This window comes from Taudactylus pleione, unplaced genomic scaffold (assembly GCF_031769625.1).
Source record: "Taudactylus pleione unplaced genomic scaffold, aTauple2 ptg000819l, whole genome shotgun sequence".
Classification (NCBI taxonomy): Eukaryota; Metazoa; Chordata; class Amphibia; order Anura; family Myobatrachidae; genus Taudactylus; species Taudactylus pleione.
In genome coordinates, this window is record NW_028285221.1 from 856,257 (window position 1) to 880,486 (window position 24,230).

The 24,230-nt window shown below is 45.5% G+C and overlaps 1 protein-coding gene across 1 annotated transcript in view; it reads left to right on the forward strand.

Annotated features, from left to right (window-relative positions):
- LOC148474691 (cytochrome P450 4B1-like) overlaps positions 1-24,230 on the forward strand; it is a 211,998-nt gene that overhangs the window by 34,903 nt on the left and 152,865 nt on the right. The window contains exon 4 of the mRNA XM_088458236.1: positions 5,949-6,076. Coding sequence (XP_088314362.1) covers positions 5,949-6,076 — 128 coding nt within the window. The remainder of the gene's footprint in view (positions 1-5,948; positions 6,077-24,230) is intronic.

Here is a 24,230-nt window from a genome sequence, read left to right on the forward strand (position 1 = left end):
ACAGACAGTAACATGAGAACACTTATAATAACATTACATTAGAATCAACTTTATTTCGCCAAGTATAAGACACACAGTATTCATGGAATTTGTCTCCCAAACCACTGACTCAAATTACACACCAATCACAATCACAATCCATACTAAATATAATTAGCTTAAAATAAAGAAAGGAGTTTAATACAATAAAATACATATAGAACCACCTAACAAGCAATTATTACTGATTTAACAGCATAACTGCCTGCGGGAAAAAACTATTTACATGTATTGAGGTCCTAGCCCGGCAAGATCTATATTGTCTACCGGACGGGTGTAATTGCAACAAATCATGGCCAGGATGGGCCACATCCCCCACAGTAGCTTTAGACCATTTCCCAACCCTCACCAAATAGGAGGTCAAGGATCGAAGGCAGGGCTACGCCAATAATGTTTTCCGCAGATCTGGCTACTCTCTAACCTGGCCATATCACGTGCACTGGTCACACGATAGTCGAGGAACACAGAACAGACTCGATTATTGCGAAGTAGAAGAACAGAATCAGTTCTCTCGGGACATCAAACTTCCTTAGTTGTCTAATGAAATACAGCCTATGATGAGCCTTCTTAACAATGACACTGGTGTTCTTCTCCCACTTCAAGGCCCTGATTCAGAGCTGGACGCAATTAGCGCTCGCTCATTCAGAAAAAGGGGGTGGCTATTCAAATGAACCGTTCGCTCTTTGCGGTCTGTTGACGCCTCCATGTCTGAACGAGCGAACAAAACATGCGGACGTTTATTTGAAAAAATACGCCCCCTGGCCGCTCGCACCATGCGTCATGTCCGCTATTTATTAGATTAATCGAGTACATCGAACAGCGTATGAACTGCTCGCTATTCTTGTGGTTGGTTTTTCCTACCACAATCTTGCGAGCAGTTCTGACTATAAAATAACCCAGTGACGTGGTCAATGACGCTGCTGTTTTAATTATGCACACCCTTAAAATGCCCGTTTTGACCTTTAAACACGCCTGCGTTCTGAATTCCACTCCCCGTTTTCACTCACCTTCCCCTGTTACCACCCACATATGCCTCATCCTGTCACTCAAAGTAGCAGGCATTCGCTATATAGCGAACAAACGATTTTTGGCCGCACTGACTGGTTCGCGCATGCCTATTATAAACCGTACGCATGCGCAGATATGCGAACATCGCTCGGAACGAGCGTACTGCCGCTAACGAGCGTACTGCCGCTAACGAGCGGCTCTGAATCAGGGCCCAAGTCTCAGGAGATTGTAGTACCAAAGAATTTGAAAGAGTCCACCATGGATACAGCAACATCAGCTAGGATCAAGGGAGAAGCAATAGGAGGCTGTTTCCTGAAGTCGATGATCATCTCTACCATCTTAATATGGTTTCATTCTAGGTTATTCCTGCCACACCATTTTCAAGCTGATCCACCTCTCTCCTATAGGCAGACTCATCCCACCCCCCGTAATCAGGCCTGTGACCGTAGTGTCATCAGCAAACTTTAAAAGTTTAACAAATGAGTCCCCAGAAATACAGTCGTTCGTATACAAGGAAAACAACAAAGGGGAAAGGACACAGCCCTGGGGAGCCCCGATACTAGTCTTCCGTGTACTGGAAGTGAACTTCCCCGCTTCAATATACTGGTTCCTGCCTAGTAAGAAGTCAACAATCCAGCGACACATGGGTGCAGAAACCCCCAAATCAGCCATTTTGGAGGACAGAATCTCAGGGATAATGGTGTTAAAAGCGGAACTAAAACCCACAAACAGCAGCCTAGCATAGGTGCCTGATAGATCCCCGGTATAGGATGTAATGCAGCCCCATAATCACAGCATCTTCAACTGACCTGTTCACTCTACAGTATAGGCAAACTGCATGGGGTCCAGCAGGGAAACTACCCACCTCTGCAGATAGGTCAGCACCAACCATTCAAGGGTTTTCATCACTACAGCCGTTAAAGCAATTGGTCTATAGTCATTTAAGCCCGTTATGGAGGATTTCTTTGGAACCGGCACAATTTTAAAATTTTTAAAGCAGGACAGAACTACACAGTCCCCTAGGGACCTGTTACAGATACCAGTATAGACCGGGGCCAGTTGGCTAGCGGGCCAGGAGCCTTCCTGGGCCTTATCCTATTAAACAACCTGACCACCTCATCCTCACTGACCCGCAGCCCTGGTAAACTACTCCCAGGACCAGGTAAAACAGGGAAAAGAGGCTCCGGAGAACTAAGGGATGTGTCTATACTAGGGATGTGCGCCGGACCATTTTTGCCGGATTTGGATTTGGTTCTAATTCATCGTCCGGCTTTGGATTTGGATTTGGATTTGCCAAATTGCGGTGACTGGCTTTGGCTTTGGCTTTGGATTTGGATTTTTTTACAAAAATTGACAAAAAAAGCTAAAATCACATAAATTGGTCTTTTTTTTCTTCCTAGAGTATTATTAACCTCAATAACATTAATTTCCAGTCAATTTAGACCATATAACAGCTCATAATATTGTTTTCAACATTATTGGCCAAAGGTTGCAGTGAGCTGACTGGTTACTAAGCGACAGAGCAGCGCAGAATGACACAGACACCACAGTATACAGCACATCTATGACACATTGCCACACAGCAGTGGCAGAAATGAAAAGTAGTGCACCCACCCAGTGGGGTACGGCCAGCAGAATCACAGTACTTGTTTACATAGTGGGCTACGGCCCAAGGAGTCACAGTGCACAATCTTATTCACATTACACCGCACATAGTGCCCCTGATTCACATTACACCATAAAGTAGTGTCTCTTATTTATGTTACGACACACAGTAGTGCCCCTTTTACACAATGCCCACAGTAGTGCCCCTTTTACACAATGCCCACAGTAGTGCCCCTTTTACACAATGCCCACAGTAGCGGTGTTCTTTACACAATGCCCCCAGCAGTGGTGCCCCCTATGCAGTCCCCTTAGTAGTAGGGTCCCCTATGCAGTGCCCCCAGTAGAATGCCCCCCAGTAGTATGCCTCCCATTAGCAGGCCCCCCCAGTAGTATGCCCCCCATTAGCATGCCACCCAGTAGTATGCCCCCCTTTAGCAGGCCCCCCCAGTAGTATGCCCCCCATTAGCAGCCCCCCCAGTAGTATGGCCCGCCAGTAGTATGGCCCCCCCAGTAGTATGGCCCCCCCAGTAGTAGGCTGCCCCCAGTAGCAGGCTGCCCCCAGTAGTAGGCCCCCTGTAGTATGGCCCCCCTGTAGTATGGCCCCCCCAGTAGTAGTAAGCCCCCCCAGTAGTATGCCCCCCCAGTAGTATGGCCCCCCAGTAGCAGGCCCCTCAGTAGTATGGCCCCCCCAGTAGCAGACCCCCCCAGTAGCAACCCCCCCCTGTAGTATAGCCCCCCCCAGTAGCAGGCCCCTCAGTAGTATGGACGCCCAGTAGCAGACCCCCCCCAGTAGCAGACCCCCCCCAGTAGTATAGCCCCCCCAGTAGCAGGCCCTCAATAGTATGGACCCACAGTAGCAGACCCCCCCAGTAGTATAGCCCCCCCAGTAGCAGACCCCCCCAGTAGCAGGCCCCCCCAGTAGCAGGCCCCCCCAGTAGCAGGCCCCGGACCTTTGACAAGTAAAATAAATAAATAAATAAAAGTTACCTGATTCCCCGCTCCCGCGCCGTCCGCTCTGCTGTCACACGCTGCGGAGGGAGCCGGAAGACGGAGCTCATGTGTGAGCTCCAGCCGGCTCCCTCCGTACAGCAGCCAATGAGAGTCTGTGTGACTCTCATTGGCTGCTGTGACAAACACACAGCTGCCGCTGGCGGCTGTGTGTTTGTGTCTGTGTAGGGCAGAGCGCTATCACAGCGCTCTGCCCTACACAATAGGAGCCCTGATGTTGGATTCTCTAGTGAGAATCCAACATCAGGCGGCCACCGTTCGGCCCCGAACGGGGATCCGAGTCAGGCGGTGAACACCCGAACAGGGTTCGGGTGGACTCGGATCCCCAATGTTCGGAGCGGTTCGGATTCCACAGAATCCGAACCGCTCATCTCTAGTCTATACCTGAGTTCAGAGCAAGACCTGGCCCCTCAAACAGACAATAAAAAACACAGGTCCTCGACCAATTTTTGACCTGTGACAGTGTGAGAAGACGCTGACGTATAGCTGGTAATAGCCTGCATACCCCTCCACACTGACGCGGAGTCATTGGCTGAGAATTCCCTTGTCAAATTACCATTTATTTTCAGAGAATGTGTGGGTAGGGGCCCCAGTGCATTGCTTTGCCTAGGGCCCACACTGCTGTAAAGACAACCCTGCTACAGATGTGTCCACATATATCTTACCTCGCTGTGCTACAAGTCACATTAAACGTAACACGTAAGCGCCATGCATCTAAGTAGCAATGAGCGTATGTTCATGCGACTTTTTACCTTCAGTGCTTTTTAATCACAAAGTGATGTGAATAGATAGCACAAGCAGCTTCTGCTGAGTAAAATGATATGCGGCATGCTTATATTCTGTGTGTGTGACTGCGGCTGTATCTGCATGCCTATATTCTGTGTGTGTGACTGCGGCTGTATCTGCATGCCTATATTCCATGTGTGTGACTGCGGGTGTATCTGCATGCCTATATTCCATGTGTGTGACTGCGGGTGTATCTGCATGCCTATATTCTGTGTGTGTGTGACTGCGGGTGTATCTGCATGCCTGTATTCCGTGTGTGACTGCGGGTGTATCTGCATGCCTGTATTCCGTGTGTGACTGCGGGTGTATCTGCATGCCTGTATTCCGTGTGTGACTGCGGGTTTATCTGCATGCCTATATGCCGTGTGTGTGACTGCGGGTGTATCTGCATGCCTATATTCTGTGTGTGTGACTGCGGGTGTATCTGCATGCCTGTATTCTGTGTGTGACTGCGAGTGTATCTGCATGCCTGTATTCCGTGTGTGACTGCGGGTGTATCTGCATGCCTATATTCCGTGTGCGTGACTGTGGGTGTATCTGCATGCCTATATTCTGTGTGTGACTGCAGGTGTATCTGCATGCCTATATTCTGTGTGTGACTGCGGCTGTATCTGCATGCCTATATTCTGTGTGTGTGACTGCGGCTGTATCTGCATGCCTATGTTCTGTGTGTGTGACTGCGGCTGTATCTGCATGCCTATGTTCTGTGTGTGTGACTGCGGCTGTATCTGCATGCCTATATTCTGTGTGTGTGACTGCGGCTGTATCTGCATGCCTATGTTCTGTGTGTGTGACTGCGGCTGTATCTGCATGCCTATGTTCTGTGTGTGTGACTGCGGCTGTATCTGTACATGAAATGTTACATTACAGCTATGACTGTGGGCGGCTGTCACACTGTAACGTAGCATGTCACATGCAGATACAGACAGTCGCACATATATAATTTTAGCCAGGAGAAGCTGCCTGTGCATTATATTTGAATTGCTTTGTGAAGAAGACAAATTTGAAGGTAAAAAGTTACATGAAACAATGCTTGTCGCTACCGAGTCACAGCATGGCATGGCGCGACTAGAAGGGCGTTTAACGTGCAAGGAGGTAAGATGTACGAGGACACATCTGTATTACTAGTATCTCTGTTATTCGTGCGGCAGAATTAGTATTTGGTGGAAGCAATTTCTTAAGAGCTTTAGAGAAATCAGACAACTGTGACCTAAACAATTTCTGTCAAAGTCCTAATCTTGATATTGTCTCTCCCGGCAGCTATGGCTCCAATGGAAGATAAAATCACTGATGGTCCAACGTCTGTATTTTATCTCCATACTTACAGCATTTTCCAGCCTCCTCACACAAATAGGTTACATAATTCTTCGCACAATTACCCAGTGGCCACGTGACGCACATTCTATCACATCTGCTTGTAGAACGTCCTATAGCTTTATTTTCTGCTCAGGTGAATGTAAATGTGTCCTGCGCTGCCCTAACTACTACGTCTGTGTCCTCAGGGAAAGGGTTACTGGTGTTATCGGGACAGAAATGGTTCCAGCACCGCAAACTGCTGACTCCGGCCTTCCACTACGATGTCCTGAAGCCGTATGTCAGGCTGATGTCAGACTGTGCCAACACCATGCTGGTAAGGAGAGAATGTATACACCGTGCTGGTAAGGAGAGAATGTATACACCGTGCTGGTAAGGAGAGAATGTATACACCGTGCTGGTAAGGAGAGAATGTACACACCGTGCTGGTAAGGAGAGAATGTACACACCGTGCTGGTAAGGAGAGAATGTACACACCGTGCTGGTAAGGAGAGAATGTACACACCGTGCTGGTAAGGAGAGAATGTACACACCGTGCTGGTAAGGAGAGAATGTACACACCGTGCTGGTAAGGAGAGAATGTACACACCGTGCTGGTAAGGAGAGAATGTACACACCGTGCTGGTAAGGAGAGAATGTACACACCGTGCTGGTAAGGAGAGAATGTACACACCGTGCTGGTAAGGAGAGAATGTACACACCGTGCTGGTAAGGAGAGAATGTACACACCGTACTGGTAAGGAGAGAATGTATACACCGTGCTGGTAAGGAGAGAATGTACACACCGTGCTGGTAAGGAGAGAATGTATACACCGTGCTGGTAAGGAGAGAATGTACACACCGTGCTGGTAAGGAGAGAATGTATACACCGTGCTGGTAAGGAGAGAATGTATACACCGTGCTGGTAAGGAGAGAATGTACACACCGTGCTGGTAAGGAGAGAATGTATACACCGTGCTGGTAAGGAGAGAATTACAGTCGCTATCATTTTAGAATCTGTTAATTTTCAGTCTTACGGTATCAGGAATCATTATTATAATCTATATAATAAGCGAGCAAGCTTATCTGTTTGTCCTTTATGCACAGCCCGAGTTTTGGACCTAGCTCCACCAAAATTGGCATGGTTGTTGTGTGGTTTGACACGGATTAGGTTTTTGCCTAGGTTTGAACTTCGTCAGGGCCACAACTGTCACACGATCCCTAAAAATGGGGACACTTAATATTACACAGGATCCAGGGCTGGCTCCAGTGGAAATTGGCAGTCTGCCAGAACCCTGTGAGAAAGCTACAAAAGTATAATTTGAACCTCAGTGTGAGCAAACTTGATGACTCATGTAGGTTCCTAATAAATCCAGAGCCTCTGTGTTTGCAACTTTGCATGCAAGGGCATAACTAGAAGTTTGTGGGCCACAAAGAAAGATCTTAAAAGGGCTCCCCACAGGTAAAAAAAACCAAACAAACACTACATTTGCCCTCTCACAGAGCCTATTTGCCACGATCCCCAAGGTGTGTGTGTGTGTATATGTGTGTGTGTGTATATATATATATATATATATATATATTATATGATGTACTCAATACTTGAATAAGGTTAATACTGCTGGCAGGTGAAATGAATAATAATTTATTAGCAACAAGAGTTAAGGCCCCCCATACATCAGAGATTGCATGATTGCTGCATCAATCTCTAATGTATGGGGGCCTTTAATTCTGACAATCCCTTCATTTATGAGTAAACAGTACAGGAGTAATACAGATAGATGATCACTGGACATAGGGGCCTATTCATTAAACGTAAAAATTCTCTGGAGATAATTAGCTTTAGAACTCTCATGGAGTTCTAGCTAATTATAGGTGGAATTCATCATTCCTCCTCTCCATCAGTATCTATTCCGGTACCTGTCATTTTTGCGATGACAGCTTTTCGGGAAATAGATACTTTTCCTGCCTACACTACCTTATCGCGTCTGGAAACAGTGCTGCACATGCGCTGTTACATCTGTAAAACCAGCGCATGCAGCACTGCCTACAGATTATTGTTATTATTATTATTATCCTTTATTTATATGGCGCCACAAGGGTTCCACAGTGCCTTACATAGTACATAAACATAGTGCACAAACATAGTACATAGACATAGTGCATAGACATAGTACATAGACATAGTACATAGACATAGTACATAGACAGTTGAGCAGAACAAGAAAACAGTGTCATACAGTTTAAGACAATGCAATACAAGTACATGGTATATAAACACTGCTGCAACAGAAGCAGGATGGCAAAAGTCACGGGTTAGGTGCTTTGAGTATAGAGCAGATAATATAAGTAAAGAAAGGATAAGCACAAGAGGATAGAGGGCCCTGCTCGTGAGAGCTTACATTCTAGAGGGGATGGGCAGACAGACAGGGGTGACATGGATGGGGTAGTAAGTGAGCATGGGACAGAGGGTTAGGATGACAGATGGCTGGATTCCTATTTTACAGTATGTGAGGAAGTCATTTGAATTAAGATTCATGCCACTGACATTCTACTTTAAGAGGCAGTTTTTGTAGGTGTCTGTGGAAAGCCATGGCTGTTATATCAGTGTATGTGACAGTATATGTAGGTGTATGAGGAAAGCCATGGCTGTTATATCAGTGTATGTGACAGTATATGTAGGTGTCTGGGGAAAGCCATGGCTGTTATATCAGTGTATGTGACTGTATATGTAGGTGTATGGGGAAAGCCATGGCTGTTATATCAGTGTATGTGACAGTATATGTAGGTGTATGGGGAAAGCCATGGCTGTTATATCAGTGTATGTGACAGTATATGTAGGTGTATGGGGAAAGCCATGGCTGTTATATCAGTGTATGTGACAGTATATGTAGGTGTCTGTGGAAAGCCATGGCTGTTATATCAGTGTATGTGACAGTATATGTAGGTGTCTGTATAAAGCCATGGCTGTTATATCAGTGTATGTGACAGTATATGTAGGTGTATGGGGAAAGCCATGGCTGTTATATCAGTGTATGTGACAGTATATGTAGGTGTCTGTATAAAGCCATGGCTGTTATATCAGTGTATGTGACAGTATATGTAGGTGTATGGGGAAAGCCATGGCTGTTATATCAGTGTATGTGACAGTATATGTAGGTGTCTGTATAAAGCCATGGCTGTTATATCAGTGTATGTGACAGTATATGTAGGTGTCTGTATAAAGCCATGGCTGTTATATCAGTATATGTGACAGTATATGTAGGTGTATGGGGAAAGCCATGGCTGTTATATCAGTGTATGTGACAGTATATGTAGGTGTCTGTATAAAGCCATGGCTGTTATATCAGTGTATGTGACAGTATATGTAGGTGTCTGTATAAAGCCATGGCTGTTATATCAGTGTATGTGACAGTATATGTAGGTGTCTGTATAAAGCCATGGCTTTTATATCAGTGTATGTGACAGTATATGTAGGTGTCTGTATAAAGCCATGGCTGTTATATCAGTATATGTGACAGTATATGTAGGTGTATGGGGAAAGCCATGGCTGTTATATCAGTGTATGTGACAGTATATGTAGGTGTCTGTGGAAAGCCATGGCTGTTATATCAGTGTATGTGACAGTATATGTAGGTGTCTGAGGAAAGCCATGGCTGTTATATCAGTGTATGTGACAGTATATGTAGGTGTATGAGGAAAGCCATGGCTGTTATATCAGTGTATGTGACAGTATATGTAGGTGTATGAGGAAAGCCATGGCTGTTATATCAGTGTATGTGACAGTATATGTAGGTGTCTGGGGAAAGCCATGGCTGTTATATCAGTGTATGTGACAGTATATGTAGGTGTATGGGGAAAGCCATGGCTGTTATATCAGTGTATGTGACAGTATATGTAGGTGTATGGGGAAAGCCATGGCTGTTATATCAGTGTATGTGACAGTATATGTAGGTGTCTGTGGAAAGCCATGGCTGTTATATCAGTGTATGTGACAGTATATGTAGGTGTATGGGGAAAGCCATGGCTGTTATATCAGTGTATGTGACAGTATATGTAGGTGTCTGTATAAAGCCATGGCTGTTATATCAGTGTATGTGACAGTATATGTAGGTGTCTGTATAAAGCCATGGCTGTTATATCAGTGTATGTGACAGTATATGTAGGTGTATGGGGAAAGCCATGGCTGTTATATCAGTGTATGTGACAGTATATGTAGGTGTATGGGGAAAGCCATGGCTGTTATATCAGTGTATGTGACAGTATATGTAGGTGTCTGTATAAAGCCATGGCTGTTATATCAGTGTATGTGACAGTATATGTAGGTGTCTGTATAAAGCCATGGCTGTTATATCAGTGTATGTGACAGTATATGTAGGTGTATGGGGAAAGCCATGGCTGTTATATCAGTGTATGTGACAGTATATGTAGGTGTCTGTATAAAGCCATGGCTGTTATATCAGTGTATGTGACAGTATATGTAGGTGTCTGTATAAAGCCATGGCTGTTATATCAGTGTATGTGACAGTATATGTAGGTGTCTGTATAAAGCCATGGCTGTTATATCAGTGTATGTGACAGTATATGTAGGTGTCTGTATAAAGCCATGGCTGTTATATCAGTATATGTGACAGTATATGTAGGTGTATGGGGAAAGCCATGGCTGTTATATCAGTGTATGTGACAGTATATGTAGGTGTCTGTGGAAAGCCATGGCTGTTATATCAGTGTATGTGACAGTATATGTAGGTGTCTGAGGAAAGCCATGGCTGTTATATCAGTGTATGTGACAGTATATGTAGGTGTATGAGGAAAGCCATGGCTGTTATATCAGTGTATGTGACAGTATATGTAGGTGTATGAGGAAAGCCATGGCTGTTATATCAGTGTATGTGACAGTATATGTAGGTGTCTGGGGAAAGCCATGGCTGTTATATCAGTGTATGTGACAGTATATGTAGGTGTATGGGGAAAGCCATGGCTGTTATATCAGTGTATGTGACAGTATATGTAGGTGTATGGGGAAAGCCATGGCTGTTATATCAGTGTATGTGACAGTATATGTAGGTGTCTGTGGAAAGCCATGGCTGTTATATCAGTGTATGTGACAGTATATGTAGGTGTATGGGGAAAGCCATGGCTGTTATATCAGTGTATGTGACAGTATATGTAGGTGTCTGTATAAAGCCATGGCTGTTATATCAGTGTATGTGACAGTATATGTAGGTGTCTGTATAAAGCCATGGCTGTTATATCAGTGTATGTGACAGTATATGTAGGTGTATGGGGAAAGCCATGGCTGTTATATCAGTGTATGTGACAGTATATGTAGGTGTCTGTATAAAGCCATGGCTGTTATATCAGTGTATGTGACAGTATATGTAGGTGTATGGGGAAAGCCATGGCTGTTATATCAGTGTATGTGACAGTATATGTAGGTGTCTGTATAAAGCCATGGCTGTTATATCAGTGTATGTGACAGTATATGTAGGTGTCTGTATAAAGCCATGGCTGTTATATCAGTGTATGTGACAGTATATGTAGGTGTATGGGGAAAGCCATGGCTGTTATATCAGTGTATGTGACAGTATATGTAGGTGTCTGTATAAAGCCATGGCTGTTATATCAGTGTATGTGACAGTATATGTAGGTGTCTGTATAAAGCCATGGCTGTTATATCAGTGTATGTGACAGTATATGTAGGTGTCTGTATAAAGCCATGGCTGTTATATCAGTGTATGTGACAGTATATGTAGGTGTCTGTATAAAGCCATGGCTGTTATATCAGTATATGTGACAGTATATGTAGGTGTATGGGGAAAGCCATGGCTGTTATATCAGTGTATGTGACAGTATATGTAGGTGTCTGTGGAAAGCCATGGCTGTTATATCAGTGTATGTGACAGTATATGTAGGTGTCTGAGGAAAGCCATGGCTGTTATATCAGTGTATGTGACAGTATATGTAGGTGTCTGAGGAAAGCCATGGCTGTTATATCAGTGTATGTGACAGTATATGTAGGTGTATGAGGAAAGCCATGGCTGTTATATCAGTGTATGTGACAGTATATGTAGGTGTCTGTGGAAAGCCATGGCTGTTATATCAGTGTATGTGACAGTATATGTAGGTGTCTGTATAAAGCCATGGCTGTTATATCAGTGTATGTGACAGTATATGTAGGTGTATGGGGAAAGCCATGGCTGTTATATCAGTGTATGTGACAGTATATGTAGGTGTCTGTATAAAGCCATGGCTGTTATATCAGTGTATGTGACAGTATATGTAGGTGTATGGGGAAAGCCATGGCTGTTATATCAGTGTATGTGACAGTATATGTAGGTGTCTGTATAAAGCCATGGCTGTTATATCAGTGTATGTGACAGTATATGTAGGTGTCTGTATAAAGCCATGGCTGTTATATCAGTGTATGTGACAGTATATGTAGGTGTCTGTATAAAGCGATGGCTGTTATATCAGTGTATGTGACAGTATATGTAGGTGTATGGGGAAAGCCATGGATGTTATATCAGTGTATGTGACAGTATATGTAGGTGTCTGTATAAAGCCATGGCTGTTATATCAGTGTATGTGACAGTATATGTAGGTGTCTGTATAAAGCCATGGCTGTTATATCAGTGTATGTGACAGTATATGTAGGTGTCTGTATAAAGCCATGGCTGTTATATCAGTGTATGTGACAGTATATGTAGGTGTCTGTATAAAGTAGGGGTGAGCGGGTTCGGATTTCTGAAATCCGAACCCCCCCGAGCCCCCCCGATCCGAGTCCGATCCGAGTCAGGCTCGACTTTTCCCGCCTGACTCGGATCTGAAATCGAGGCAAAACGTCATCTTCCCGCCTTCCGAGTCTCGCGGGTTTTGGATCCTATATAAGGTACACACGTCGGCGCCATTTTCTCACTCGGCTGTGGACAGTGAAGAGGGAGGGTGGGAGTTAGGGCTGTGTAGTGTAGTGTTGTGTAGTGCTGCTGTTGTCCACTACTTCAAAGTCCATAGGGGCTGGCTGTGTTGTGCTGTGCTGCTGTTGTTAATAGGGGCTGTGTCCACTACTTCAAAGTCCATAGGGGCTGGCTGGACTGTGTTGTGCAGTCAGTTCTCCATAGGGGCTGTGTCCACTCCAAAGTCTTGTGCAGTGTCCCAGTCCTAAAGGAGTGCTGTAGTGTTGTCCAGGGGGTGCTCTGTCCATCAGGGGTGCTCCCCCCAAGTGCTAAAAAAATAATATATTTTCTGTGTTTGTGAATTGTGTGCGCAGTAGCCGCACGTGCATCAACAAAGTAGTGCCAAGCGTGCGCCTGTGTCATAAGTAAAGGGCCGGCTGGCTTGACCGTTAAGGGTGCTGTAACCCCCGAAAGTACACTCCAGTCCAAACCAAAAAAAAAATTATTTTCTGTGTTTGTGAATTGTGTGCGCAGTAGCCGCACGTGCATCAACAAAGTAGTGCCAAGCGTGCGCCTGTGTCATAAGTAAAGGGCCGGCTGGCTTGACCGTTAAGGGTGCTGTAACCCCCGAAAGTACACTCCAGTCCAAACCAAAAAAAAAATTATTTTCTGTGTTTGTGAATTGTGTGCGCAGTAGCCGCACGTGCATCAACAAAGTAGTGCCAAGCGTGCGCCTGTGTCATAAGTAAAGGGCCGGCTGGCTTGACCGTTAAGGGTGCTGTAACCCCCGAAAGTACACTCCAGTCCAAACCAAAAAAAATATTATTTTCTGTGTTTGTGAATTGTGTGCGCAGTAGTCGCACGTGCATCAACAAAGTAGTGCCAAGCGTGCGCCTGTGTCATAAGTAAAGGGCCGGCTGGCTTGACCGTTAAGGGTGCTGTAACCCCCGAAAGTACACTCCAGTCCAAACCAAAAAAAAAATTATTTTCTGTGTTTGTGAATTGTGTGCGCAGTAGCCGCACGTGCATCAACAAAGTAGTGCCAAGCGTGCGCCTGTGTCATAAGTAAAGGGCCGGCTGGCTTGACCGTTAAGGGTGCTGTAACCCCCGAAAGTACACTCCAGTCCAAACCAAAAAAAATATTATTTTCTGTGTTTGTGAATTGTGTGCGCAGTAGTCGCACGTGCATCAACAAAGTAGTGCCAAGCGTGCGCCTGTGTCATAAGTAAAGGGCCGGCTGGCTTGACCGTTAAAGGGTGCTGTAACCCCCAAGTACACTCCAGTCCAAACCAAAAAAAAAATTATTTTCTGTGTTTGTGAATTGTGTGCGCAGTAGCCGCACGTGCATCAACAAAGTAGTGCCAAGCGTGCGCCTGTGTCATAAGTAAAGGGCCGGCTGGCTTGACCGTTAAGGGTGCTGTAACCCCCGAAAGTACACTCCAGTCCAAACCAAAAAAAAAATTATTTTCTGTGTTTGTGAATTGTGTGCGCAGTAGCCGCACGTGCATCAACAAAGTAGTGCCAAGCGTGCGCCTGTGTCATAAGTAAAGGGCCAGCTGGCTTGACCGTTAAAGGGTGCTGTAACCCCCGAAAGTACACTCCAGTCCTAACCAAAAAAAAATTATTTTCTGTGTTTGTGAATTGTGTGCGCAGTAGCCGCACGTGCATCAACAAAGTAGTGCCAAGAGTGCGCCTGTGTCATAAGTAAAGGGCCGGCTGGCTTGACCGTTAAGGGTGCTGTAACCCCCGAAAGTACACTCCAGTCCAAACCAAAAAAAAAATTATTTTCTGTGTTTGTGAATTGTGTGCGCAGTAGCCGCACGTGCATCAACAAAGTAGTGCCAAGCGTGCGCCTGTGTCATAAGTAAAGGGCCGGCTGGCTTGACCGTTAAGGGTGCTGTAACCCCCGAAAGTACACTCCAGTCCAAACCAAAAAAAAATTATTTTCTGTGTTTGTGAATTGTGTGCGCAGTAGCCGCACGTGCATCAACAAAGTAGTGCCAAGCGTGCGCCTGTGTCATAAGTAAAGGGCCGGCTGGCTTGACCCGTTAAGGGTGCTGTAACCCCCGAAAGTACACTCCAGTCCAAACCAAAAAAAATATTATTTTCTGTGTTTGTGAATTGTGTGCGCAGTAGTCGCACGTGCATCAACAAAGTAGTGCCAAGCGTGCGCCTGTGTCATAAGTAAAGGGCCGGCTGGCTTGACCGTTAAAGGGTGCTGTAACCCCCAAGTACACTCCAGTCCAAACCAAAAAAAAAATTATTTTCTGTGTTTGTGAATTGTGTGCGCAGTAGCCGCACGTGCATCAACAAAGTAGTGCCAAGCGTGCGCCTGTGTCATAAGTAAAGGGCCGGCTGGCTTGACCGTTAAGGGTGCTGTAACCCCCGAAAGTACACTCCAGTCCAAACCAAAAAAAAAATTATTTTCTGTGTTTGTGAATTGTGTGCGCAGTAGCCGCACGTGCATCAACAAAGTAGTGCCAAGAGTGCGCCTGTGTCATAAGTAAAGGGCCGGCTGGCTTGACCGTTAAGGGTGCTGTAACCCCCGAAAGTACACTCCAGTCCAAACCAAAAAAAAAATTATTTTCTGTGTTTGTGAATTGTGTGCGCAGTAGCCGCACGTGCATCAACAAAGTAGTGCCAAGCGTGCGCCTGTGTCATAAGTAAAGGGCCGGCTGGCTTGACCGTTAAGGGTGCTGTAACCCCCGAAAGTACACTCCAGTCCAAACCAAAAAAAAATTATTTTCTGTGTTTGTGAATTGTGTGCGCAGTAGCCGCACGTGCATCAACAAAGTAGTGCCAAGCGTGCGCCTGTGTCATAAGTAAAGGGCCGGCTGGCTTGACCGTTAAGGGTGCTGTAACCCCCGAAAGTACACTCCAGTCCAAACCAAAAAAAAATTATTTTCTGTGTTTGTGAATTGTGTGCGCAGTAGCCGCACGTGCATCAACAAAGTAGTGCCAAGCGTGCGCCTGTGTCATAAGTAAAGGGCCGGCTGGCTTGACCGTTAAGGGTGCTGTAACCCCCGAAAGTACACTCCAGTCCAAACCAAAAAAAAATTATTTTCTGTGTTTGTGAATTGTGTGCGCAGTAGCCACACGTGCATCAACAAAGTAGTGCCAAGCGTGCGCCTGTGTCATAAGTAAAGGGCCGGCTGGCTTGACCGTTAAGGGTGCTGTAACCCCCGAAAGTACACTCCAGTCCAAACCAAAAAAAAAATTATTTTCTGTGTTTGTGAATTGTGTGCGCAGTAGCCGCACGTGCATCAACAAAGTAGTGCCAAGCGTGCGCCTGTGTCATAAGTAAAGGGCCGGCTGGCTTGACCGTTAAGGGTGCTGTAACCCCCAAAGTACACTCCAGTCCAAACCAAAAAAAAATTATTTTCTGTGTTTGTGAATTGTGTGCGCAGTAGCCGCACGTGCATCAACAAAGTAGTGCCAAGAGTGCGCCTGTGTCATAAGTAAAGGGCCGGCTGGCTTGACCGTTAAAGGGTGCTGTAACCCACAAAGTACACTCCAGTCCGAACCAAAAAAAAATTTATTTTCTGTGTTTAGCCGCACGTATATATCAAATCGATATAACATAAATGGAGGACCAAACTTTCTCCGATAAAAATAAAATAGAGAAAGATCAAGAACCACTTCCTCCTAGTGCTGAAGCTGCTGCCACTAGTCATGACATAGACGATAACATGCCATCAACGTCGTCTGCCAAGGCCGATGCCCAATGTCATAGTAGAGGGCACATACAATCCCAAATGGCAAAGTTCAGGAAAATGACCTTGAAAAAGACATTTAAATCAGCTGAAGAGAAACGTAAACTTGCCAATATGCCATTTACGACACGGAGTGGCAAGGAACGGCTAAGGTCGATCCCTAGTATGTTCATGACTAGTGGTTCAGCTTCACATGACGATGGAAGCACTCCTCCCACTAAAAAAATCAAAAGAGTTAAGCTGGCAAAAGCACAGCGAAGAACTGTGCTTTCTAAGAAGATATCACAAATCCCCAAAGAGAGTCCAAGTGTGGTGGTGGTTGCGATGCCTGACCTTCCCAGCACTGGACGGGAAGAGGTGGCTCTTTCCACCATTTGCACGCCCCCTGCAAGTGCTGAAAGGAGCACCCACAGTCCACTTGCTGATATGCAAATTGAAGATGTCACTGTTGAAGTACAACAGGATGAGGATACTGGTGTAGCTGGCGCTGAGGAGGAAGTTGGCGAGGAGGATTCTGATGGTGATGTGGTTTGTTTAAATCAGGCTCCGGGGGAGACAGTTGTTGTCCGTGGGATGAAAAAGCCCATCACGGTCATGCCTGGGCAGAAGACCAAACATTCCACCTCTTTGGTCTGGCAATATTTCTATCCAAATCCGGACAACAACTGTCTTGCCATATGTACCATATGTAAAGGTGAAATAAGTAGGGGTAGGGACGTCAACCACCTAGGAACATCCTCCCTTATACGGCACCTGCAGCGCGTTCATAAAAAGTTACTGTCAAGTTCAGAAACTTTGGCTCAGACCGTAAGCAGTCCAGGGACACCTAAATCCCGTTGTCCTGTTGTATCCAAGCGCCTGCAAACCACACCGTCAACTCCCTCCTCGTCAATTTCCTCCTTAGTCAGGATCGGAAGTAGTCCTGCAGGCCATATCACTGGCATGACTGACTCTCCTATCCGGGATTCCTCCGGAGGATCCTGCATTGCTACGCCTACTGCTGCCGCTGCTGCTGTTGCTGCTGCTGCTGGGAGTCGTTCATCATCCCAGAGAGGAAGTAGGAACACCACTACTTTTACTAAACAATTGACCCTCCAACAGTCCTTAGCGAGGAGGATGAAGTACGACAGCAGTCATCCTGAAGCAAAACGTATAACTGAGGCCTTGACTGCTATGTTGGTGTTAGACGTGCGTCCGGTATCCGCCATTAGTGCAGTGGGATTTAGACAATTGATGGAGGTAGTGTGTCCCCGGTTCCAAATCCCGTCTAGATTCCACTTCACTAGGCAGGCGATACCGAGACTGTACAGAAACGTCAGAAAAAGTGTCCTCAGTGTCCTGAAAAATGCCGTTGTACACAATGTCCACTTAACCACGGACATGTGGACAAGTGGAACAGGGCAGACTAAGGACTATATGACTGTGACAGCCCACTGGGTAGATGTATCACCTTACGCAGCAACAGCAGCAGCGTCACCAGTAGCAGCATCTCAGAAACGCCAGCTCGTTACAAGGCAGGCTACGCTGTGTATCACCGGTTTCAGTAAGAGGCACACCGCCGACAACCTCTTAGAGAAACTGAGGGAAATCATCGCCCAGTGGCTTACCCCACTTAGACTCTCCTGGGGATTTGTGATATCTGACAACGCCACCAATATTGTGCGGGCATTACATCTGGGCAAATTCCAGCACGTCCCATGTTTTGCTCACACAATAAACTTGGTGGTGCAGAATTTTCTGAAAAGCGACAGGGGCGTGCAGGAGACGCTTTGGGTGGCCCGAAAAATTTCTGGCCACTTTCGCCATTCAGCGACTGCGTGCCGAAGACTGGAGCGCCAGCAAACACTCTTGAACCTGCCCCGCCATCACCTGAAGCAAGAGGTTGTGACGCGGTGGAACTCAACCCTCTATATGCTTCAGAGGATGGAGGAGCAGCAAAAGGCCATACAAGCCTATACATCCACCTATGACATAGGCAAAGGAGGGGGTATGCACCTGACTCAAGCGCAGTGGAGAATGATTTCCGTGTTGTGCAAGGTTCTTCAGCCCTTCGAACTTGCCACACGTGAAGTCAGTTCAGACACTGCCAGCTTGAGTCAGGTCATTCCCCTCATCAGGCTTTTGCAGAAGCAGCTGGAGAAAGTGAAGGAGGAGCTAAGATGGAGCGATTCCGCTCGGCATGTGGGACTTGTGGATGAAGCCCTTCATTCGCTTTGCCAGGATTCCAGGGTGGTCAATCTGTTGAAATCAGACCACTACATTTTGGCCACCGTGCTCGATCCTAGGTTTAAAGCCTATGTGGTGTCTCTCTTTCCGGCCGACACAAGCCTGCAGAGGTGCAAAGACCTGCTGGTGAACACACTGTCAGCTGAAGCGGAACGTGACACGTCAACGGCTCCTTCTTCATTTTCTCCCGCAACTGGGGCTGCCAGGAAAAAACTTAGGTATCCTAAGCAACCCGCTGGCGGTGATGCAGGGCAGGCAGGACCAAGTTTGGACATCTGGTCCGGACTGAAGGACCTGGCAACAATTTCTGACATGTCTACTGTCACTGCATATGATACTGTCACCATTGACAGAATGGTGGAGGATTACATTGGTGACAGCATCCAAGTAGGCATGTCAGACAGTCCATACCTGTACTGGCAGGAAAAAGAGGCAATTTGGAGGCCCCTGTACAAACTGGCTCTATTTTACCTGAGTTGCCCCCCCTCCAGTGTGTACTCCGAAAGAGTGTTTAGTGCAGCCGGGAACCTTGTCAGCGAAAGGCGTAGGAGGTTGCTTCCACAGAATGTGGAGAAGATGATGTTCATCAAAATGAATTATCAGCTCTTCCAGGGAGACCAGCCTCCAGAAGGTACAGAGGGACCTGTGGTGGTGGATTCAAGTGGGGACGAGTTAATACTTTGTGAGGATGAGGATGTACACACTGAAGAGGGTGAGGAATCGGTGGATGAGGAGGATGAGGATGACATCTTGCCTCCGTAGAGCCAGTTTGTGCAGGGACACATTAATTGCCAGCTTGTTTTGTGGGGGCCCAAACGAACCAATCATTTCAGCCACAGTTGTGTGGCAGACCCTGGCGCTGAAATGATTGATTTGTTAAAGTGTGCATGTCCTGTTTATACAACATAAGGGTGGGTGGGAGGGCCCAAGGACAATTCCATCTTGCACCTCTTTTTTTCTTTGCATTATGTACAGTTTGGGGCCTAGTTTTTCTAACTGCCATCCTGCCTGCCACTGCAGTGTCACTCCTAGATGGGTCACGTGTTTGTGCCGCCCACTCGTGTCGCTTAGCATAGTCATCCAGCTACCTCGGTGCAACCTTTTGGACATAAAAACACTATTGTGAGGTGTGAGGTGTTCAGAATAGACTGGAAATGAGTGGAAATTAAGGTTATTGAGGTTAATAATAGCATAGGAGCAGAAAAACCCACAAATTCTGTGATTTTAGCTGTTTTTATGCTTTTTTTCAAAAAAATACAGATCCAAAACACAAAACCCAGAACCCAAAACACGGAAGGGTGGTTTTGGCAAAACCAATCCAGATCCAAAACACGAAGAAAGATCCAGATCCAAAACCAAAACACAAAACACGAAAAGTGGCCGGTGCACACCCCTAGTATAAAGCCATGGCTGTTATATCAGTATATGTGACAGTATATGTAGGTGTATGGGGAAAGCCATGGCTGTTATATCAGTGTATGTGACAGTATATGTAGGTGTCTGTGGAAAGCCATGGCTGTTATATCAGTGTATGTGACAGTATATGTAGGTGTCTGAGGAAAGCCATGGCTGTTATATCAGTGTATGTGACAGTATATGTAGGTGTCTGTGGAAAGCCATGGCTGTTATATCAGTGTATGTGACAGTATATGTAGGTGTCTGTGGAAAGCCATGGCTGTTATATCAGTGTATGTGAAGTCTTACGGGTAGCTGAAGCCACTTCATGAAGGGCTATTTAGAGAGTTTGGTTAACGTGTGACCCAGCAGTCTCAGGTAAATGTAGACATTGGTGAAAGTAGTTACTGTAAAGAGATGTTCAGATGTAAAATAATAAGTTATGATGAAGTGTGAATTATATAAGGCACATTTATTGATTTGGAGGGTGATGGGAGACATGTGAGGTTTGCAGGATATTTATTCCATAGTAAATCCGCTGTCCGTGTGAGGGACCTGGATTTGGTGATATGTCACCAGATAATAAAAGCAGGAGGATGGAGAAGTAGATATAGTTGTAGGTGTGTAAAAAAATTTTATAGTGACACAATGAGGCTGTAATAGTCAATTTTTGATGAAAAGAAATCTCATTAGTTTTTAGAGGAGGTGAGTGACTGAATAGGGCGGCAGTGTGCCCAGAGAGGGGAGATGCCGGGAGAGTTAGGGATGTTATATCCTTAGAGAAAATACAAAGGAGGGAGTTGAAAAAAAGAAATGTGTAGTACATGGTGAGTTTTAGGTTTGTTTTTTTTAGACAAATTTTAAAGTAATGGTAACTTAATCTGAAATTACCTTAGATGTTGGTCAATGTTTGTTCAACTGTTTGATTAACTGTTATGTAATCACACTTTGTGCATTTGACACTTGGTGTTTTTAACCCCAGCTGCAAACAGCCCCAGCTGCCCCTAGACTGAATATAAGGAGTGGTATCCCTTGATTAAGACAGGCTACAACTGACTCAATTGGCCTGCTGATCAAAGGAGATAACTTGCTCTGAGTTGGAGCAAAAACCAGGCAAGATATATACCATAAACTATGCTTCACTGACCAATACAGACTATACAGGAAGAGAAAAAAAAAATCTATGCAAGAGATACAGTCACATACATTAGAATCCACACACGATTGCAAGCATGAGGTTCTATGCAGAATATCGGTGCAATAAGCAAGATGAGACAGTCACATACATTTGAATCCACACACGATTGCAAGCATGAGGTTCTATGCAGAATATCGGTGCAATAAGCAAGATGAGACAGTCACATACATTTGAATCCACACACGATTGCAAGCATGAGGTTCTATGCAGAATATCGGTGCAATAAGCAAGATGAGACAGTCACATACATTTGAATCCACACATGATTGCAAGCATGAGGTTCTATGCAGAATATCGGTGCAATAAGCAAGATGAGACAGTCCCATACATTTGAATCCACACACGATTGCAAGCATGAGGTTCTATGCAGAATATCGGTGCAATAAGCAAGATGAGACAGTCACATACATTTGAATCCACACATGATTGCAAGCATGAGGTTCTATGCAGAATATCGGTGCAATAAGCAAGATGAGACAGTCACATACATTTGAATCCACACACGATTGCATGCATGAGGTTCTATGCAGAATATCGGTGCAATAAGCAAGATGAGACAGTCACATACATTTGAATCCACAAACGATTGCATGCATGAGGTTCTATGCAGAATATCGGTGCAATAAGCAAGATGAGACAGTCACATACCTGAGGGATGAAATGAAATAAACAGATGATTAGTCCATATTCATGCAGGATAAATGTTTGATTAACTGTTATGTAATCACACTTTGTGCATTTAACACTTGGTGTTTTTAACCCCAGATGCGGTAAGTTTCGTACCCCCCCCCCGACCCCCCCACCCCCCTCCCCCCTCCGCTCACCTTCCCCCCCCCCGACTTACCTGTCCGCGCAGCAGCCTCCGGCTCCGTCCTGCTGGTTTGTCATGTGGTTTCCCAGCAGACCACATGACAGATTAGAAAAAAAAAATAATAATTTTTTCTTTTTCTAAACTTTCTTGTGCTCTGCTGGGGAGCACACATGACAGACCAGCCTCCGGAGCCTGAGGACGGAGCAGAGCGCCGGAGGGACTCGTCGGGGGACCTGCACACGCTGATACAGGTAAGTGGATTCTGCTATTCGCCACCTCACAGTGGCGAATAGTTACTGCATCAAATTCCGAAAATTTATAATTTTCGGAATTTGATGAATACCATAATTTCCACATCCCCATACTAATGTACTAATGTACTAATATCCCCATACTAATGTACTAATGTACTAATATCCCCATACTAATGTACTAATGTACTAATATCCCCATACTAATGTAGTAATGTACTAATGTATGGGGAGTGTGGAAATTAACGCAGGGGGACTTAGCAAGGAGATATCTGTGATATCTCCTGTGTTAAGTCTGTTCATGAATACCAAAATAACGTTATTTAAGGAAAATGTCCTTAAAAACGTTATTTTAGTGTTGATGAATAGGCCCCACAGACACAGTTCTGTTTGCTGATATTGATGAGCAGTCACTGAGCTACAAATGGGAATATAACTGGCTGTGTGAATACAGGTATACAGGCTGTGTGAGTACAGGTATACAGGCAGTGTGAGTACAGGTACCCTGGCAATGTGAGTACAGGTATACAGGCAGTGTGAGTACAGGTACACTGGCAGTGTGAGTACAGGTATACAGGCAGTGTGAGTACAGGTATACAGGCAGTGTGAATACAGGTATACAGGCAGTGTGAGTACAGGTATACTGGCAGTGTGAGTACAGGTATACAGGCAGTGTGAGTACAGGTATACAGGCAGTGTGAGTACAGGTATACTGGCAGTGTGAGTACAGGTATACAGGCAGTGTGAGTACAGGTATACAGGCAGTGTGAGTACAGGTATACAGGCAGTGTGAGTACAGGTATACTGGCAGTGTGAGTACAGGTATACTGGCAGTGTGAGTACAGGTATACAGGCAGTGTGAGTACAGGTATACAGGCAGTGTGAGTACAGGTATACTGGCAGTGTGAGTACAGGTATACTGGCAGTGTGAGTACAGGTATACTGGCAGTGTGAGTACAGGTATACAGGCAGTGTGAGTACAGGTATACAGGCAGTGTGAGTACAGGTATACAGGCAATGTGAGTACAGGTATACAGGCAGTGTGAGTACAGGTATACAGGCAGTGTGAGTACAGGTATACAGGCAGTGTGAGTACAGGTATACAGGTAGTGTGAGTACAGGTATACAGGCAATGTGAGTACAGGTATACAGGCAATGTGAATACAGGTACCCTGGCATTGTGAGTACAGGTACTGTATACTGGCTGGACCCGGACTGGATACACTAAAGTCCAAGGTAGCAAATGCAAAACAGGTACAGAGGAGTGAGGTAGGTGTAGTAACAGCTGATAATAAATCCAGAGGAATTGGAATGCAAATAAACAAGTCCTGGCCAGTTGGTGCAGGGTAAAGGTGCATATACACACACAACGATTTTTTGAACGATATCGCTTATCGTTGAAAAAAAGTCGTTCACTTTCTGAGTTAAAACGATGAACGATTATCATTCATGAGCGTTCACATTTGTAGTTTGTAGTTCAGTAAGACTGACCAATTGAATGATTTTCATTAAGGGAATATGCAAAAATCATTTGTAGTTCAAAAAAATCGTTCATTACACTTTGAAAATTCTGTCAGAAAATCGTTCATAAAATCGTTGGTAACAAAATTGTTGTGTGTGTGCAGCTTAAGGAATAATAATAATGGCCCTGATTACTCACACAGGGAAGCAGGTGAGACCCTTGGCTGCAGTGAGCCAGGATCCAAGATGGTAACAAGCAGAGATAACTTTGGCAATGGGAACCTTGGCGCACAGTCACAGAGATAGACTAGATGACCTGGCCCTGATTGCACAGCTCTGAGGATATAGAAACATAGGCCCTGATTCAGACCCACTCGCGAGCGGCTGTCCGCTCGCAAGTGGGTCGATGGTCTGCACTGCGCATGCGCACGACGGAGGGAGCTCGCTCATAGTGTCTGATCAAAGGGGGCGTACTGTCGATGTTGATTGACAGCACGCCCCCTTTGGTGGGCGTGCCTGCCAGACGGAGGCGTTCCCAAG